A 21,285-nucleotide genomic window follows, 5' to 3' on the forward strand; every position below is an offset into this window, starting at 1 on the left:
GAATGGAATTTATACTTAAATCCACATGTCACTAGGGGCTTCCCTTTTGGACAATAGTTTTACAGATGAGAAACTCATGTGATATTCTTGGTGCGCTTGTTTTGAGCCTTTGCATTCTTGAGTCTCTAAGTATGGGGGCTCTCTATACCATGCTGTGGATTTCTGAGGTGGTGCACGTAATACTATGTTGTTGTGGAACTGTAATATGGAACTTTAGATCAGGGTGTTTGTTAAATGGAGTTGAATAGTAAAGAGAACAGAGAAATTAAAGCATGAAATAAAATGCATGAGATGATATACTGCTCATTTTCCAGGACAGGGCATCAAGTATTTTGAGTGCCTTACACACTTCTCTGTTGGAAAACTAGTAGAGGTACAAGAGCTTCTCCCTGTCTTCAAATTACTGAGATTCCATTTGGAGAGAAATGTCTAACACATCATAGAGCAAGTGATATCACCAGCTCTTACCTAATTAAATCTTTGTGTGGTTTGGATAAAATGCAGCAGAGTAGCAGAGGATGTATTTGTTAATCTACTCATGCAACAAGAATTCTCAGGTGCTGTGCTAAGTATCACAGTAATGAGGCATATGGGGGAGAGATCTAGAAAACATGTAATAAGTAGAAGATACAACTTTAGTTAAAATAAGGGACTGAGAGTAATGGATAGAGGGCTTTTAGATGCAAACTGGTCAGAGAATGTCTTTGAGGTGGTAAATCTTAGGAGCTTAAGAAGACAAGGAATTAGCTAAGAGCAGCTCAGGCTTTGGTGCAGGGCCTGGACCACCCCCTGAGCAGCAAAGACCCTGAGGTGGGGAAACAGTGAGGCAGGAGGGTGGAGAGAGGAAAGTGGAATCCCAGAGGCCATGGAGCCATCAGAGAGTTGGACAGTGTCCAGGTCATGAGAAGTCTTAAGGTGATTTGGGAGAGAGATCAGATTTTTAGTTTAAATAAGTGTGAGGCTGTTAATGAGTTTTACACAGGAAATGACCTATTTCTAAATGTACTTGTTAAAAGGAACTGCTATGGGGAGAATGGATTAAAGGGAGGAAAGAGTGGACAGGGAGATCAGAAAGGAGACTATGGCATAATCACAGGAGTGATGAGCATGGCTTGGATGAGGATTGTAGTAGTGGTGGGGCAAGGAGTTGGGTGGATTTTACAGACAAATTGGAGGTAGAAACTGTAGGGCATGTTGACAGATTGGATGTGTGGTGTAAATGAGAAGGAGGAATCAAGAATGACACTTAGATTGTGTGACCTGAGCATAAGTGGATAGTAATGCCATTAACTCAGATAGGGGAAGATGCTTTTGTTACTAGTCTCATGCATTTTGGAAAAAATCAAAATATCTGTTTTACCATGTAAAGTTTGATGTGTTTCAGTTTCATAGTTTGAGATATCAAGCAGCTAGATAATGGGGTCTGGAGCTCAGTGGAGAATGTACAAATACTTACCTATTGTTTATATGTAGACTGCACATAAAGCCCTGAGAATTGTTGAGAATTCAGGTAAGACAGGGAGGGTGTGTGTGTGTGTGTGTGTGTGTGTGTGTGTGTAAAGATATAGAAGAAGGCCCAGAACAAGTCCTGGGGATCTCCAGCAATTTATCCATGGTCTAGAAAGGCAAGAGGAACCAGGAAAACAGAGGAAAGAGTGGTCATTTGGGAGGAGGAGAACCCAAAAAGACTGATTTCCTGAGCGTAAGAGAAGGAGAGTGTTTCAATAGGAAAAGTGATAAACCACCCAGAATGTTCCTGAGACCTGGTGCAAGATATTACCTTCAGAATTGGCAAGAGGAGGATGGTTGGTGACCTTTGAGAAAAGCAATTTTGTGGAGTCTGGGTGGCAGAAGCCAGATTAAGTGAGATGGAATAAATGGACGGTGAAGAACTCCTGACGATTCTTGTGATGAAATTGAGACATTTTCCTATAAAAGAAAGACAAATGTGCATTAACTAGAGGGATATCTGGGCCAGGTGGGTAAAACCCAGTAAGCCAATGGAGAAACTTAAATTAATGGGAGTTCAAAGAAGGACACTTGAATTGGCTCTTGAAAGATGAAATAGTTTCATTTGCAGCTGAGTGAACGTAGCAATGAATTTGATAGAATCAGGAGCAGATGATAGACTTAATAATGAAGTTTATGGGACAAGTGTTGGGCAGCAAGTACTTAGGGTGAAAAACAGATGAAGGAAGACCTGCAATGTAATGATTTCTTCTTCCCCATACATTTGTGGTCAAATTAGTCAATTTAAAATGAATAATTCATTAATGCTTTCCTGAAGTAATGATTTTTTGATTTGATACTAAGAAACCTCCTTACTCATATTTCATACATTCCCAATGATTGCTTTTTCTACAATGTTTCTTTTGGTAGTGGACTGAAGTTTTGATCAGAGCACATGCTAGGATATGTTATTTTACCTCTGTAGTTCTCTTACTTTTTTCATCTGAAGATCAAGAGCTCATGTTTCTTATATTGGTCATTTGTTTTTCATCACTGCACTTCTTCTGGTTTTCTTTTCATTTTATTTTGAACACTTTAGACATTTTATACCTTCCAATATATTAGAGTTAAAAAGTAAGCAGGAGAATAAACTTGTTAGTTTGTTATTCTACTGTTTTATCTAATATCGGAAGTGAGAATAAGTGACTGGTTTAAAGTACCTAATTCCTTTAAAAGTCAACTCCCAGAAAATATACATATGAATGATTGTATTTTGAAGTTTGGTAGATTTTTAAATCAGAATGTTATTTAGTTGCTGAATTTCTGAATTCCCTGTCTGGCTGTATAATTTAGTGTAATCTTTGTGGATGGGCCATTGGTTGAGATGTGGGTATATGTTTGTTTTGCCCTACAGGGCATGTTAATTGCTTTGTACCCCCCTCCCCACCCCGTTCATTTTAAATATTTAGTCACCTTGCTTAGAGTAGGTGAAAATGAAAGGTAAAATAAGCTATAATTATATTCAGCATTGGTGATATATTACTCTGACAGAGGAATGTAAATTGGATTTGGATATTACATAGTATTAAAGCTGACCTTCTAAGGTTAAGGTATAAAATTTGTTACTTTGTCACATGTGACCAGTGATATTATTTTCCTGTTTCAGGATGTTTCTTATATTGATTTTTAGCAAAATAACTTTGTGTTTCCCTAAGCGTTTATGTAAGATTATTCTTTGGGGTAATTAAAAATTATTTTTTTCCTCTTTTTTAAAAATTATTTTTCTTATGGAAAGAGTTCATTAGAGGAAAGTAGATGATACATAAAATTAAAAAAAAAGTACAATACTGCCTACTTAGAAAGGCACTGTAACTTCTTGGGTGGACGTGTGTATGTGTCTACTGAGGACGTCCTTTTGTTTAATGCTATTAGTTTTTGGAAAAATGAGCTAAAGCAGGAAATGATAAATGATTCACATATATCCTAAACATCCTTTGAATTCAAAAGATTAAAAATCCATTTTTTTTTCCTTCTAGATTTTTGATGTGGAGGTCAAGGTAGTGTCTACTCCATTTCTTAGTAGAAATAGATGTGGAGGCCAGACTTTACCTACTCTACTTCTTAGGGTAGACACAGGTTGATTATAGGTCGATTATATAAACCACATCCATGATGCATTATTTTCTTTATATTGGTACTTAAGGGTGGAAGAGAAATGTAGAGAGTCTTATAAAGTATAGAGTATAGAATTCTTAAAAAGTGATTCTGCTGATGTCTCTTAGTATTACACACTTGTCTCTTAGTATCATACACTTGTGTCCACATCTACTTCTATGGCACTTTTTAAAATGTCACTGAAAAAACTTTTTCAAAGCCTTAGGCTTAGTTCTCATAGAAATAGCTATTTTTACAGTGATTTGTCTGTTTATGTAATTTTAATTAAATTATCTAATTAGGGTAATTAATACAACTGGCAAAAATAGATTTGGAAACAAACCTCACCTCCCATTGGTTCCAGTGGAGGTTACTTGAGCATAAAGAAGCAGTCTTACTTCTCCCTGCCAGGGAGGTTCATGGACGCCAGGTGGGGAGCTCAGACTCCCAGTTATGTTCAGCAATAACAAGAAATCTCTTCCAGGCATCTGGGTGGCTCAGTTAATTTTTTTCCTGCCTTCCACTCAGGTCATGATCCCAGGGTTCTGGGATCAAGCTCTGTATTAGGCTTGTTGCTCAGTGGGGCATCTGCTTCTCCCTCTCCCTCTGCTGCTCCCCCAGCTTGGGCTTTCTTTCTCTCTAATAAATAAATAAAGTCTTTAAAAAAAAAAAAAGGAAGAAAGAAACCTCTTCCTAAAATGTCAATGGAGGCCAATTAGAGATCATAGACCTCTGTTTTCACTTGGCAGCATTGAGGTGATACCTATCCTTCATCCACTGGAGCAGAATCATAGGATGCAACCTAAAAAAATAAAGAGATTGAAGTAAAAAATGGAGTATCATAACATAATAATCTAAGTGTCCAGGTTTCAGTATAAACACTTGGCTTACTAAAAAAGCGGAAGATCACAAGCTGAATGCCAACTCCATATCCATATCCATCCATTAATAATAGATGCCATTATTATTAGATGCCAATATGGAGTTGACAGAGATATTTGAATATTCTGTTAAAAGATTGTATTTATTTACTTTAGAGATAGTGAGTAGGAGGAGGAGCAGAAGAAGAGGGGCAAGCAGACTGTTATCTGAGCAGGGAGTCCAGCACAGGGCTTTATCTCACAACCCTAAAATCATGATCTGAACTGAAATCAAGAGTTGGATACTTAATTGACTGAGCCACCCAGGTACCCTGATTTATTTGAATATTCTGATAAGGATGCTTAAAGGAGCCATCATAAAGGTGAACAATTATGAATATGCTGGGAGAAAAAGAATAATCTCAACAAATATGTAGAAGAAACTTTATTCTTTTTTAAAGCTCAAATTTCAGTTTTAGAATTCAAAAATACAGTAACTGAAATGAAAAACTTACTGGAAGAACACAACAACAAAATGTAGGGATGAGAGGAAAGAATTGGTGAACTGCAGTATAGAATAATAGAAATTACCCAGTCTGAACAGAGAAAAAATTAAAAAAAAACAGAGCCTCAGTGACTTGTGGTGCTATAATCAAAGATTTAACAGTTTCTTATCCAAATCCTAGGTTTTGGGAGAAAAGGCAGGATAAAAAAGTATATGAGGAAATAATGGCTAAATATTTTCTGTATTTGGCAAAAGATATAAACCTACAGATTCAGGAAACTGAATGAATCATTAATAGGATGAACCCAAAGAAATCCTATTGAGAAGCATCCTAGTCAAACTTCTGAAAACAGAAAGAAATCTTGAAAGTAGCAAGAGATGCTGCTTTAGTTACAGGGAGAACCAAGGGAATGATACTGGGTTTCTCATCAGAAACTATGGAGGCCTAAAGCATGTGGTAAAGCAGTTTTTAAATAAAGAAAGCAAGGAACAGTCAGCTCAGAATCCTAAATGCTGTAAAAGTATTCTTCAGGAATGAAGGGGAAATCTAGACATACTCAGATGAAGGAAAACAAAGGGAATTTGTGGCCGGAAAATTCACCCTAAAAGAATGGCTAAAGAACATTTTCTAAATGAAGGAAACAATAGAAGAGGGCATTCTTGAAATATTGGGAAGAAAAAGTGTGCAGTGTCAGTAAAAATAAGCATAAGTATATTTTTCTTGAATTTTATAAGTTAAGTTTGGTAGAAGCAAAAATTGTATTTGTCTGATATGGTTCTAAATCTATGTAGAAGAAATATGTAAAACAACTATACTCTAAATGGGGAGGGTGAAGATGCATAAAGGGAGGTATGTTAGCTTGGGCTGCCATAACAAAAATGCTGCAGGCTGGGTGGCTTAAACAGAAACTTATTTTCTCACAGTTCTGGAGGCTGAAAGCCTTAAGGCCATGGTAAAGTGCCAGCAGGGCTGGTTTCTTATTTGGCCTCTTTCTTTGGCTTGCAGATGGCTGCTGTCTCGTAGTGTCTCCACATGGCCTTTGCTCTGTGGGTGTGCAGTCCTGGTATCTCTTCCTCTTACAAGGACAGTAGTCCTACTGGATTAGGGTCCTATCCTTACAATCTCATTTAACCTTAATTATCTCTGTAAAGGCCTTATCTCCAAATACAGTCACAATGTGGGTTTGGGTTTCAACATGTGAATTTTGAAGGACACTGTTTGATTCGTAACAGGAGAGAAAGTTTGTACAATTCACTCAAGCTTGTAAAATGATGATGCCAGTAAAAGTATTCCTGAAGAATACTTTTACAGCATGATGTCAGTAAACTTTGATATATTATGATGTACGCAGATTGACCTCTAGAAAAGCTATATGAGCTATAAATAAAAAATGTGATAAATAAAAATTTAAAAAATGGCATTCTAAAACACGTTTTAGTAAACCACAAGAAGACGGAAAAGAAAATGAACAAACAGAATGAACAGTATAAAAAAAATATTAGAGTGAAACCTTAACATGTCAATAATTATATTAAGTATAAATGGTTATGCCAATTAAAGGAGATTGGCAGAGTGGATGAAGAAACATCACCTGATTATATGCTTTCTATCAGAAATTCGCTTCAAATATAGTGATATAGACAGATGGAAGTGAAAAGATAGTAAAACATACTATGCAAACATTAAAAGATGCTCATGGCTATTTTAATATCCTATAGTGTTCAGAGTAAAGAAAAAGATGTATTTTTATGAATCAGTCCATCGAAAGACCCATCCTAAGTGTACACTTCAAACCTCAGATGTGCACAGTATATGAAGCAAAAATACTAGAATTGAAAGGAATAGATATATCCACAAATAGATTTGGAGACTTCACAATTTGGTTCACAATCAGTAGAACACCTAGTTGGAAAATCACCAATAAGAACTTAACACTACTATCAAGTAAAAGAACATAATGTGTATTTATAGAACATTCCATCTAGCAGCAGAGTACACATTCTTAAAACATATACCAACATAGACCATATCTTGGGCCACAAAGCAAACCTCATCAAATTTTAAAAAATTAAAATCCTACCAAATGTGTTCTTCCCCCAAAAGGGTCAAACTAGAAATCAATAACAGAAAGATAGCAGGAAGCTATCCAAACATTTGAAAAGTAGATAACACATTTGTATATAATCCTTGAGTCAAAGAAGAAATCTCAAAGGAAATAAAAGAAATACACTGAAGTTAATGAAATTACAACCTTTCAGAACTTATGGCATATGTCTAAAGTAGTACTGGGAAGGAAATCTGTGGCATTGAATACCTACGTTAGGTAGAGAAAAAGAAAAAGGGCTCAAGTCAATAAATTTTAATCCAAAATAAAAACATCCAAAATAAATAGGAAATAATAAAGAGTAGAAATCAATTAAATTGCAAACAGAGTAACAATAGAGGAAATCAATGAAACGAGGATGTAGTTCTTTGAGAAGATTAATAAAACTGTTAAATCTTTATCGGTGAAAAAAATAGACAAATTACTAGGGTCAGCAATAAAACCGAGTATCACTGCAGACCCTGTGTCACCAGAGTAGTAAGGCAGACAACAAACTTTAAAGAGAAATTGGAGAACTTGAAAGACCAGTTCTTAAAAGTACTACAACACCCCATGGGGAAAAGAAAATTTGAATTGTTCTCTATTAAGGAAATTAAATAATGATTTTTAAGACTCCCTAAAAGATCTTCAAGTATAGATGTCTTCCCTGGAGAATTCTACCAAAGATGTGAGAAAAGATTAATATCAATTCTACACAATCTCATCCGAAAAATACAAGAGCAGGGAATAAAATATATTTTATGAAGCTGGTGCTGTTAGTAAAACCAAATAAAGACAGTAATAAAACAAAACCCCAAACCCCAGATTTACAAACTCATGTCTATCATGAATGTAAGCATGAAAATCTTCATCATAATGCACTTAATAAGGCTAAAGAAGAAAAATCATGTATCAATAGATGCAGACAAAGCTTTGACAAAACTGAACACTTACTCCTGATAAAAACTGGGGAAAAATAGAAATGTTGTAGATTGAGTTGTGTCCTGCAGAAAAAGGTTTTTAAGTCCTGATGCCTTAGAATGTGACCTTACTTGAAAATCGGGTCATTACAGTTGTAATAAGATGAGTTTATAAAGGAACAGAGTAGGCTCTTAATCCAATCTGTGTCCTTTTGAGGAGAGAGACAAAGTGTCATATGGTGAGAGGTATGGAAATCCTGGATTAGCCATTATTCCCAGAAGCTAAGAAGAGGCAAGGAAAGTTCTACCCATAATCAGAGAGGAGGCCTGGCCCTATTGATTTTGGGCTTTTAGTCAGAACTATGAGAATAAACTTCTCTTTTAAGTTTTCTACTTTGTGGTACTTTGTTATAGCTATTCTAGGAAACTAATACAGAGGAATACTTTCTCCACTTGATAACATGAATCTACAAAAATTTTAAAGCTAACATTAAAAGTGAGAAATTCAAAATTTTCCCCCTCAGGCTGCGAACAAGGCAAGGATGGTTTGCTCTTGCCACTCTTGTTCAACACAGCGCTGGAATTTCTAGCCAGAGCAATGAAGCACAAATGAAACGAACAAAAAGTATTACTTTATTTACTTTATATATAAGTAGTTTACTATTTATATACTTTACATATAAGTAAAAAAGGAAGGGATATTAATTGTCCCTATTTGTAGATGGCATGGTTGTTTACATAGAAAAGTTGAAAGAATCTCTAAAATCTAGAACTAATCAGTAAGTTCAGCAATAGTGCAGATTTTTTTTTATTTTCTCTTTTGCTGTATCAGATAACCACAGCTCCTGGTGTCAGGCCATGGGCATCTTTCTGGGGGTAGGGGTAAAATTACTCTGCCTACCACATAGGCCTAATGGTTTCCCGTTGCCCATGACATTGTATAGAGTTTTTTTCCAGAAGTTCTTTCCTACCTTTTGGGTTTTATCTGATACAGCCACCTCTGGTAGTCAGCGCAGGCACATCTTTCATATTTAATATGTTTGTATGTATTCTCCCTCTGCCTCAGAAACCGCTCTTTCTCTGACTTCAAGACTGAGGTCAGACCTCAGTGAATTTGTTCCTGGGAGAGGTAGATCCTTTTTCTGTTTCCTTAGCATCATGATTATAACACTTATTACATTATGGAGATAATTTAGCTCAACATTTGTTTCAACCACTAGTCTGTGATCCTTTCAAGGACGGAGAACATGTTTTATTCAGTTTTGTATTTGTCATACCTACTGCAGTCTTGGGCACACAATGAGCCCTTCCAAAAGGCTGAGTGGCTTTGTTAACGAACATTTGTTTCAGTGGTAATGAACATCACCCTTTGAGCGGCAGTCAATCAAGTCCTAAAGTATGATAAGGACAAGGACTCTAGATTCATCATCCTTGGTTCAGTACGGATAAGTACCTGTTCCGAAATCAGAACTGATGTTTTTGGCATGAAGGTTGAGAGGCTCAATGAGAACGCAGGGGAGGCGTCACCGCTTTGTACCTTTTTTTACATCTATAAAGTAAGGCTGTGAGCCCGGGCACTAGCAGACCTGGATGCTATTTCTAAGTGACCTTAACCTCTCTCTGTGTGTTCTTTACCTGAAATAGAGAAATGGAAGGAGATTCAATTTTAAAACTGTTACTGTGCTTAGTCTGTTCCAGGTGCTGGGGAATTTAAAGACCTATTAGAAATGGCCTTTACCCTCCTGGTGTATGTAACTGGTCAGGTTGCCCTTAGGATGTGGTGGGTATTATTCCAGCTCTGACTATCTCTGATGCCTTTGTCTTTCTCCTCCTCGGAGCACATTTGGGAGGAGAGAGGGTAACTCACTGTAGCCTGTGGGAAACCCACAGGGGTAGTGTTCCTTTGGCCAGGGAGTAAATCTGAGACCTGATGATTGCCTCTCCTGCTCAATGAGGTGACTGTATTTGCTTCATAAAGCCAACAATACCTAGGAAACCACTTTGCATACCTTTGATTTCATCCTGAGGAAGGAATAACTGAATTTCAAAGGCTAAGCTGCTTTGAACATTTATTTAAAGATGGTTTGAACGTTTAATCCTGGAGACCTGCTCTCCTTCTCCTTTTTTTTCTCCCCTTCTGTTACCTCTTCACCTCTTCTTTGCTCCTTCTTTGAGCCCCCTGCTAGGAAAGTGCTAAATGGCAATATACTTAGAAGATTTTTTTTTTGAAGCAATTAAAAGAGAAGAGTTTGATATTTCCTGTTATAGAATTTTAAGAGGTAGATTTTGTGTTAAATTAGTACTTAGCACATTTCTTTTTGCTGTTTTAAAGCAATTTTTTCCCAATACAAATGACATACTAATCTCTATGTCATTTCTATTCATGAAGAAGAAACATTTGCACAGTGCTCGTTCATCCATGAATGCAGTTTGTAGCTAAACCACATAATGCCTGATGGTACTGTGCTGACAGGCACAGAAGAAACAGAACAGATTTTGTTTTCTGAAGATTGATCATTTATAGATCAGTTGATAATTTTTTCTCCAGGTTGCTTCTTACATTGATGATGAGAAATTTTTTACTTTTGTACGAAGCTATGGATTTCAATGAACCTCTGTCAGTGCTGCAGACCTACCTACTCAATATCACTTTTTATCTTGAACATCTTTTCCAGAAAAGATAAGAAGTAATATTGGTCCCTCATTTTAAAAGTAATATTGCTGAAAATAGTAAGGGTGGGGGGGTCGAGGTTTTGAGAAATTGAGTTTGTGAGTGACAACTTGTTCGTACAACTCTATCCTGGCCTGGCAAATTTTTAAGAAAACAGGGAGCCTTATTATGCATATCTAATTTGTGTTTTAATATTACTTTTCAGTAAGTACTTTTACCAGCTTTTTACATTTAAATATAGTGTTTCTTTGTTATTAAGCATCTTTGCTTCCTCCCTGGTGCCCTGTCTTCAATTGCTTGTTTTTGGTGTTTTATGAAATGTATAGTCTGACTTTCATTAGGTTGTTAGCCTTCTCTCTGATTTTATTGAGAGTTCTACCATGAGTTAAAGATTGTAGTACAAAGTAATTTGGTATAAGTCCTCTTTACATTCAATTTATTAAGTTTATTTTATAGAGAATTAGTTTGTATGTAATATGCATGAGTGGATGTAAGTTTTATTTTAATGACTCACAGTCTGTAGTGCAGAAGAGTTATATGGTGGGTCCAGAAATAACTGATTTGAGAACTTCTGTGTGTCCCACTATTCTGGTTATAATTGTTATATTCAGTGTGATTTAAAAAAAAAAAAAAAGGATATGTTCTATTAATTACTCAGACCACAAGACTTAAGTTGATTTATTTGGTTTGATAGGCTTCCTAAATTTTTTTTTTTAAGATTTTTATTTATGTATTTGGCAGACAGAGATCACATGTAGGCAGAGAGGCAGGCAGAGAGAGGAGGAAGCAGGCTCCCCACTTGAGCAGAGAGCCCGACGCGGGGCTCGATCCTAGGACCCTGAGATCATGACCTGAGCCTAAGGCAGAGGCTTTAACCCACTGAGCCACCCAGGAGCCCCGAGGCTTCCTAAATTTTATAGTGGGCTCCAACATAAGCATGTTAAGTGAAACAAAGTCTTTTGTTATATTAACATAATTAAAAATTTTTTTTGGTATAAGGCAGTTTTAGGAATAGTGTCTCTATTTTCCACAATGATTGAAGGAGATGGTAGTATGAACAATCCTAAATCATATTAACTTTAGAATATCTTCATGGATATACTTGGTATATAGAGATTGTTAAGAATTCACTTCAAACAAAATACTGATGTCCTGCTGTGGGTTTAGTAACACAACAGGGCCTGATGAACAGAATCTGTTCTTGTGTCTCCGTGTCAGCCCAAGTAACACTATCAAATTACTTCCTTTTTTTTTTAAGATCTTATTTATCCATTTAGAGAGAGCAGAGGAAGGGGGAGAGGGAGAGGGAAAGAGTATTTCAAACAGGCTCCACGTAGAGCCCGACACAGGGCTTGATCTCACGACCCTGAGACCATGATCTGAGCTGAAATCAAAAGCTGGATACTTAGCCAACTGAGCCACCCAGGTGACCCTCTCAAATTACTCTTTATGTGTTTGATTTCAAACTTTTCTGCTTCATTTGAAATAAAAAATACAGAATAGGATGTCAACAAGGTAAACAGTTAAGCAGTTGCTGTAGGTGTTTCCATGAAACATGAAAGTGAGATTTGAAATGCCTTCAGGTAACCTGTGTGTTGTTGACAGTGGAGAGTAAACTCATCACTTTTGAAGTAGCACCCGGTTTCAAAACACTGACTTCTACTTAAGTTGTTTTTCTCACCTTCACTGTAATAGTGATCTTTAGGCTTTTCCTCTGTAGGAATCAGTATGTTTATTGCTTAAGTACATTCCTGGTTTAGTTAGGTGGTGGGGAGAATCAGATTCTGAACACTGATAGTTAAATAAGCTGTATTCACAAGTGTATAAATGAAGGTGAATTTTTTAAATAATATTTTTATTTTTTTCATTTAAAAATGTGTTTCATTTTTATTGTTGTCGTGGGGAATGTTCTATCGTGTCAAGAAAATGATATTATATACCGGTATGTGACTTAAACATGTTCTTCATGTTTAAGAATTGCTTTTAATTATCGGATGAAATTTTGCCCTTAACGTTCCATTTTTCAAGGGTTACACACAAAACCATACATGGAAACATATACAAAGAAATAAAGTTATATATCCTATCTTTTCCTTCCTCCCTCTTTTTTGGAGATAGAATATATTCTTTATTGTTCGGGCTTTTTAAATCACTACTAGAAAAGTATATTAATATCCGTTAAGGTAGTTTTTCTATAATCAAGGTGAGCTGTTGACTTTTGGTGGTGATGTCCTCCTTATATTACAGTATTGTGATTATACCAGTTGGTTTATGAAAAGAGGTGGCTTGGTCAAGATGAATATATTCATTTAAAAATAACCATGAAGTTCTTTAAAAAAAAAAATTGAACTTTGAAACTTGGGAAATTAACATTTGTCGAATGCATGTCAGTGGTTTGAGAAATTTTCCTAAGACATCCCTTTTGATATCTTGAAATTTTTTCAGCAATCTTTATGTAGATCTGAGTCTTACCTCTTTCTCTTTTTTAATTAAAAAAATTTTTTAGGATTTTATTTTTATTTGTCAGAGTGCGTAAGCAGGGTGAGTGGTAGGCAGAGGGAGAAGTAGATTCCCCACTGAGCAAGGAGCCCCATGTGGGCCTAGATCCCAGGACCCCAGGATCATGACCTGAACTGAAGGCAGATGCTTCACTGACTGAGCCACCCAGGCATCCCTGAAGCTTCCCTCTTTAAATCTTGCCTGATTTCTGCTCTCTGGGTCGGGGGAGATGCTCTCATTGGCAGCATTTGCTGATTTCTGTGGTATAAGACTTCTAACATGGCAGATTTTAGTTACTACATGATGTCACTGGACACAGAGAATGGAAGTGATTGGCACAGTCAGCTCTCACAAGCTGTTTGATTCCATCACTACTCCTCCTTTCACATGATGATGAATCATGATTGATTTTGCACCTGGTATTATTCTTGGACCTGGTATTATTCAAATATTTGTGACTATATAGCGTTATTGTGATATTCCAAACTAGAATACTGACTATGTGTAACTGCCTTTTATTTCTGTTTATCAGTTGGGTACAAAGCTTTGGACACGAGGGGCTTGGATTATTACTGGACATTTTGGAAAGACTGATTACTGGCAAAATGTAAGTATATTGTTCATTTTTATTTTCAGTTAAGCTACATTTGTGTGTCCAATTATAATTCCAATACTGATATTTTTTATGCCAATGCAGACAAGAAAAAATTGTAAAGAAGAATCAGCATAAAGTTATACAGTGTCTAAAGGCTTTGATGAATACACAGGTATGTACATAGGTAGTTATATTGTATTCTTCACCAGTTCTTAGAGAATTCCTGTGAAATAGAGTTGTATGTTGTGGAATTTGTACTAAAGAGATGTACTGCTTTGATAAGCTTTTGCGTACATAGAGGACAAAATATTACATTGCATTGACTTCTAGTTTTGTATCAAATCAACCATCTCTCAACAGGAGAAACTTGAGAATTGAGTAGATCCTCTCCTGATGCTTAAATCCTCATGTGCACATTAATCCTCCCTTTCTACTCTTTTTTGTTCCCCTCTCTGGCCCTCCCTTCCTTTTCAAAGTATAGCATGAGTAAGTTTTGAAATCATACATGATAATCAGACATGGTCTGCAGTAATACTTATTACCAAAGAATCAAGTTGGAAAGACAGTTTTTATAGTCTAGGAACTTAAATCTGCAAAGAAATTAATGTGAACCAATAGGAAACAGGTCCCAGAAATGGATCAGTGATGTGTAATGTAAATAATATTGAGACTAAAGGTAATAGGGCGGGTCTGCCGAGTTTGTAAATGTGTATCTGACAGTGTTTCCTTTTTTAATAGAATTTGTACTGTTAATTGTGGAAATTAGCTCTATCCCATGCCATGTCTTTAGCTTCAACATCTAAACATATCTACCTCATGATGGGTGCAGTAATGATAGGTATTTTAGTTGCCATTAGACAGCAGGAGAGGAATTTTACCTATGGTGTTAGGATGATTTGCGTTTTAGAGAAAAACTGTCTGTATATTTCTGATTAATTTTTAATATTTTCACATTTAAAAAAAATAAGCCTTTAGAAGACTACACCCTTAAGTACTGGTACTTAAATTATTAACATTCATATTTCTTTTTACTAAATATAGCAAAGACATATTTTCTGGTCGTTTCTGTCTTATTTTTCAGCATTTTCTTGAGCTGAGTTTTGTTTTTAACCAATGAAATATTTTTTTTTTTAAAGATTTTATTTATTTATTTGACAGAGAGAGATCACAAGTAGGCAGAGAGGCAGGCAGAGAGAGAGAAGGAAGCAGGCTCCCTGCTGAGCAGAGAGCCCGATGCGGGGCTCGATCCCAGGACCCTGAGATCATGACCTGAGCCGAAGGCAGCGGCTTAACCCACTGAGCCACCCAGGCGCCCACCAATGAAATATTTTTTACCTCCCTGCCTTCTCTAATCAGAGAATATTTTCAAGCAGACTATGTGATGTAGAAATCTGCTCTATGTTGTTATATATTCAAATATATTCTAGATTTGAACTCATTGTTCTGTAAGAATTCGATTCCAGGTATTGTGAATGATCTTGTGCATCATTCTTTGAATTTGAGAAAACCATAATTAAAGAGAGGTGAAGTGGTTTATATAGACCATAATATTCCTGCTCGATTTGAGACTGAATTGGAGAGCGGGTAAACTTTATGTATTTAGGTTCTAATTGATATAGTGTGTTCTCTTATAAGAGACTGCTTTTGCTTATAGTTTGTATCTGTGGAGCTAGAATATATTGTCTTTGTGTTGATTGATATCACCTGTACTCACACGAATAAAAAGTTACTGATACTTGGAATTAGTATTATAATGTCTGAGTTCTAACATTAATAATATATGAAATAATTTTTCAATAAAGACTGTCCCGGGATTTGTTGATGATTTTCATTTATCTCACTGTGCAGTACTTATAGGAGTTCTTTGAAGGATGGAAAAAATACAGGTTTTAAGAGAACAGTGTGGTACCTTATTAGGTACTAGTATTTGGTTATTAATATAATGAACAAATCTGGTAACAGGTGAAAGTAGATTTCATGTAATAAACTAGACTAAATAATATTTTCTAAGTGGAAAAAGACTGAATATCAGGGGGAAACAAAGGGATGAGAAGTTAAATATATTTGAATTAAAAGATAATTAGAACAAGGGCTTCATTCTGGTCAGTTAACTGTTTGAGTGTTGCTTTAAAGTGTGCACCCGCAGCGAAGGTGTTTTGCTCCTGAAGCCAGCCCCATTAGCAGTCCCAACCGTCTCTTTGCTCCTTCTCTTTGCTCCTGGGATTAACTCACCATAGGGAATTATTCAGCATCAGTATTCATGTCTTGTTGATCATCCTCCACAGGGATCTAAGGTCTTCCCCTTCTCCCACTGAACCCCCTTGCAGTGGCTTGAAATTCCATCTATTAGGTAATAATAGGTCTCAAGTAGAATGCAAAGGGAACCTGGCTTTAGTCTATAGTTTAGAATACATGAGTTTTCTTATAAACCTGGGTGGGTCCTTGACATTCAGTAGAGAGACATCCTTAGACCTTCCAAAATTTGTCACTGCCTCTAACCTTATAATAGGCTTCATTTAATGCACTTTAGATGCTAGCACTGGTAAGTTGATGATTTGTCTCAGAGTCGACAGTTTTTGTTTGGTTTTGCTTTGTTTTTTTAAATAACTGAACAAGAGTAATTTTATTCAAGTAGGGAGCAATTCTGTCTGTAGTTCTAGGTGCTCAGTAGTGCTAACCTGGCCTCATTCCAGCCTTAAAATGAGCACTATGTGTGTTTATGTTAGCAAAGTCAGAATACTGCTGATGATGAACCTTCCAGGGGTTAGGGGGGTGCTAATCAAAACTATGAAATCTGAGAATGCTCACATTCTGCTCTCCCCACATTAATGGTTTAGGGCTGGAGGGCTTCGCAGCGTACTCGGCAGTTCGGTTTTCTTAGGACAGAGCCAGCCTTTGGTTCTTGGTAATCATTGATTGACTCTTTGAATTGGATCTAAGTGGTGGTACTTTCTATGCTTCTGATAATTCCCTGGAATGATTATTAAAGAATGTTGTGGTTCTTGGCCCCATGCCTGCTTTTTTTTTGTTGTTGTTTCCAGTTATGAGACAGCCCAGGGCGTCACAAAAGTGATCACTTCCTGGCTGGTTTCGCAGTCTGTTCGTAAACTTTTCCCCATCACCGATAAGAGGGGGAAGTTTCTCCGGGAAGCATATCTTGGGGCCCTTGGCTGCCGTGCGGGTGCTGCTTCCTTCATACCTGTGTTCCTTAGAAAGCAGTTTAAAGCAAATGGGGTATTTTAGCACAGTTAACTAACGGCTTCTTTATATAAATGGCATCTGTGAGATAGGAAAATTATAAATAAGATTTCATTCTCACAGCATTTGGGTCTAAGCTTGTTACAGATTTAACTTTGATACTTATACCTTGTGTTAATTTTGAGTTAAGCCATAGTTCATAGGTCTGTTATTGGGATTAAGGTCCTTTTTTGTGCTCAGTAGTAATTCTAATCAACCAATTTCTCACTCTTTAGAAAGATCCTCCGGGAGGCATGGAAGATAAATCGTATCGTTTTATTGCTTCTATTTATCCTCTGTTATTTGATACTTATCTTCCATAGATTGTAAGTGGGCCCTAAGAGATGTATACATCCTTAAATCAAAACACGAAGTCATTAACATGACTCCTTATCTTCTAATTGGATGTGACATCCTAGCAGTAGCAAACAAACTTTATCCTTGTCTGGCATCATCCCATTTATTTAATGTGTTTACAACTGCATTGTCTTTCTGATGATAAAATATCATTCTGATTAGAATACTTATGCTCCTCATGGCAGTTTCAACATGGTATCTGCCCAAATCATCTTTCAACTTGGGCCCATCTTAGTAACTCAGTGTTACTCTTTAGGTCTGCCCTGTTGTTACGTAGTTACCACATGTGGCTGTTGAGCACCTGCAGTGTGACTTGTCTGAATGGAGATGTGGTGTAAATAGAAAAAAGACACCGGATTTTGAATATGTAGCAAAGAAAAGAAATAAAATAATCAACGAATGTTTTATATTGACTGTGTTGAAATGATTGTATTTTAGATATATTGGATTAATTTCATTAAAATTTTACTTTTGGCTTGGAAACTTGACATTGCCCCTGTGGTTCTCATTCTATTGCTGTGGGATAGAGTTGATTTGTGTGTTTACTTGTGATAGTGTATCCCTTATCCACCTTCCTTCCCAGGAAAGCTGCTCATGCCCTCAGGGTCTGGTTCAGAAACAGACTGTTCATTTTGTGTGCTTGTGTTGGGAAATCTCAGTTTTCCTCACTGCTTCTCCCTTTCTCCAGGGGGTTACTTATCTTACTTACTTAATAGTTATTAGTCCTACCATTATCAAATCACCTTTGAGAAGTTACTTATATTTGGTTGACTCTCCTACTTCTTGATATGAGTACTTTTATGAATTTTTATTCTTTTAAAATTTTTTATGATATTCATTTTCTGGCTTTTACTAAATGTAAAAATAGAGTATCCTATCAGCTTTTTAAATAATGATGTTTCCTCTAGGGTGTTATTATTTTTTTCAATAAACTGCTAACATTTAGCCTCTTATTTCCAAAATGTTTATAGTATGGCTTGGAAAGAATTATGAGTGAAGAGAGGAGTCTTTCTCTATTAGCCAAAGCCATCGATCCCGAGCACCCAAGTATAATGACAGATGTGGTGAAACTCCTGTCTGCGGTATGCATTGTAGGAGAGGAAAGCATGTAAGTCTTCTCAACTCATTTCTCTAATACTATGTAACAGTATAATTTGATTTATTTAATGTTTTCGTTATTCTAGACTGGAATTTATTGTTAATAAATGAATACTACTTAAGCAACTGATTTAGATTCATAATTGGCTGAACAGAAATGTTTGAGTAATAATGATTTCTCAGTATAGTAGTTCTAGGCTAACATGTTTCTATGAAAAACTGATTTTGTCATATTTATTTTAAAATGTTCTGATTTCAAACCCTAAACAAAAATTCTCAGTGAAGACTTAAAAAAATATATGAATGGATCCTATTTCTTACATATTTTTGTTTTTCAGATAGAGTTAATTCAAATTCATGTATATTCCCTTATAAAAGCAAACATCATACTATTTGAAAATCTATTTATAACACAGATTTGAAAAGTGTTCTATGAAAGAGTAGTACTTTACTGGTTGAGGGTACATAATCTGACCATAAAGTATATCCTGAAGTTTTAAACTTTAAAGACATTATCCATATATGTTAAGGTTGTAACTAAAAGACCATTACATACGTATTAACAGATAATTATAAAGGTAAACCTTTTTTTTTTTAAAGGTTGGGATACTTATTATAAGATGCATTTAAAAATTATTATAAATGCCTTTTAAAAAGACTGAAGATAAAGGCACTTGTGATGAGCACTAGGTGTTACATGTAAGCAATGAATCAATAAATTCTACTCCTGAAACCGCTATCATGCTATATGTTAACTATCTAGAATTTAAATAAAAACTTGCAACAAAAAGCAAACAGAAAGGATTAAGACAGTAGAAAATGGAACAACTAACAGAACAGAAAGAAATAGCCCTTTCATGAAGGCTGGGCAAAGGCCTGTAAGCCGAACCTTCTGCCCACATTTGAAACTTGTCCTTGTGGTGAACCTGTGTGGGGGCTGAGGAGTGTCAGGCTGTCCCTGTCCAGGGTGGCCTCACCGGAAAGTCTGCAGGCCCCACTCTGGCCTCGCCCTCCAGTTGTCTGCACACAAAGCTACAGCGCACCTCCGTGGACGAGGAGGTCCCCAGAGGCAGCCCCAGCACACAAAGCCAGACACAGCTTCAGCACGTTCCCTTTCCCGTTTTCAGAGTACCCTATTAATCGTATCACAGAACCCTAAGAGTTTACTTATCCCCGACGCACAGGTTGCTCCTTCCGCTCTCTGTCCTCCCATTCCATCCTCCTCCTCCTCCCTCTTTCCCCTCTTGTTTCTCGGTTCTTCTCTTTTCCTTCTTTCTTCCTTCCCACTTTCTCCTTTCCTTCCTTCTTGTCCCTCTGCTTTCCCTCTTCTTTCTTTACCGTCTCTTTTTCCTCCTCTTTTTTTCACTACCTCCTTCCTCCACTTTGTATTTATCATTTCTTGACTTCATAGGTTATCAAGATGATGAAGATAATGTTAACAGCCTACATGTCTGTGTCTATGAACTGAGTTTCTCCAGTACGCTAGGTTGTGTTAACACACTGGTCTTTAAAGGAGTAACAAGTATATTTCTTGTGTTGACTATAAATCCTTACTAAGATGTATTTTTGGCTACCAGACTTCTTTATACTCAAAAGGAAGGATGGTGTAGTGGTTAAGAACGCCAAGACCATGCTCACCACACAGACTGAGTTCAGATCCTTGCTCCATTTAGGAGATGTGAGACCTCAGACAAATTGCTTAACTCCCCCGCTCCCCCGTTTCCTAATCTATAATAAGGGATAATAAAACCTACTTCATAGAACTATATACATTAAAAAGAGTTAATATTTGTAAACTGGTTTAAATAGTGCCTGATGCGTAGAAAGCACTTTATAAGTGTTTGATAAATAACCCTCATCATAGGGTTATTAGGAATAAATGAATAAAAACATGTAGCTAGTACTTGATACGTGCTATGTACTTAGCTTTTAAAATGTTGCTTCTTGCTTAGGAGTAGTGATTCTGGAGTTCAGTAGATTAAGCAGTTGTAGTTAGGCATTTGGATTACTTGCTATTTGCAATTTAATTAATTTCAAAATTTCTGATAGCCTTGAAGAGGTTTTAGAAGCTTTAACATCAGCTGGAGAAGAAAGAAAAATTGACAGATTTTCACCTATTGTGGAAGGTCTCCGACATGATTCAGTTCAACTGCAAGTAGGTTTCATGTCTAATCCTATGTACTGTTTTGTAACTGTTAGCTCACTGGCTTATATTCAAATATGAAATCCTGCATGTTGTCCAATATTTTATAATATTTCAAATAACATATAGAATTCTAATAATGTATCTTACAGATGTAACTTGGCATATACCTATTATTATTTCCTTAGGTTACTTTCTTAGAAGCTGACTTACTAGAGATCTCTCTAAAACATATAGTCCATAAATTATTTATTCTTGGTTAGTCTCATTAGTTGACTATTACAAATTTTAAGTTTGGGCAGTTAAGTGAATTATGGCTTTTCATTGTTCTATTAGTTTTTATGTTGGAAAATTAAGACTTTCCATAAATAATAATGAGGCCAAGTTACACTGAGATTTTCAAAGATATTTAAATATTTAAGTTCTCAGTCACTTTTAGACTTAACCATTATATTGTCCAAGCTGTATAACTAATATTCATTTAATTTCTCCTTTTTTTTTAAAAAAAAAATTTTTTTTTATTACTGTTATTACTGTTACAAGTATTGCTAATAACCTGAGTATCTTTAAGGAAATAATAGATACCTGACTCCCACTTCCCAATATTTTTAGAATTTAATTGGCGTGACCTGGCTTTTGGGATTTTTAAAGATTCTCAGATGATTCTAATGTGTAGCAATATTCAAAAACAAAGATGTACTAATAGCTATAAA

General features: G+C 36.1%; 1 protein-coding gene across 4 annotated transcripts in view; it reads left to right on the forward strand.

Moving 5' to 3' along the window:
* DIAPH3 (diaphanous related formin 3) overlaps window positions 1–21,285 on the forward strand; it is a gene marked incomplete at its 5' end in the record, with an annotated part of 496,633 nt that overhangs the window by 135,396 nt on the left and 339,952 nt on the right. For all 4 annotated transcript variants that reach the window (XM_080798921.1, XM_080798920.1, XM_080798922.1 and 1 more), the window contains 4 exons: window positions 13,675–13,749; window positions 13,840–13,909; window positions 18,303–18,439; window positions 20,479–20,584. In XM_080798921.1, the coding sequence (XP_080655047.1) occupies window positions 13,675–13,749; window positions 13,840–13,909; window positions 18,303–18,439; window positions 20,479–20,584 (388 nt within the window). The remainder of the gene's footprint in view (window positions 1–13,674; window positions 13,750–13,839; window positions 13,910–18,302; window positions 18,440–20,478; window positions 20,585–21,285) is intronic.

The sequence above is a fragment of the Martes martes genome (genome assembly GCF_963455335.1).
Source record: "Martes martes genome assembly, chromosome: 3".
Taxonomy (NCBI): Eukaryota; Metazoa; Chordata; class Mammalia; order Carnivora; family Mustelidae; genus Martes; species Martes martes.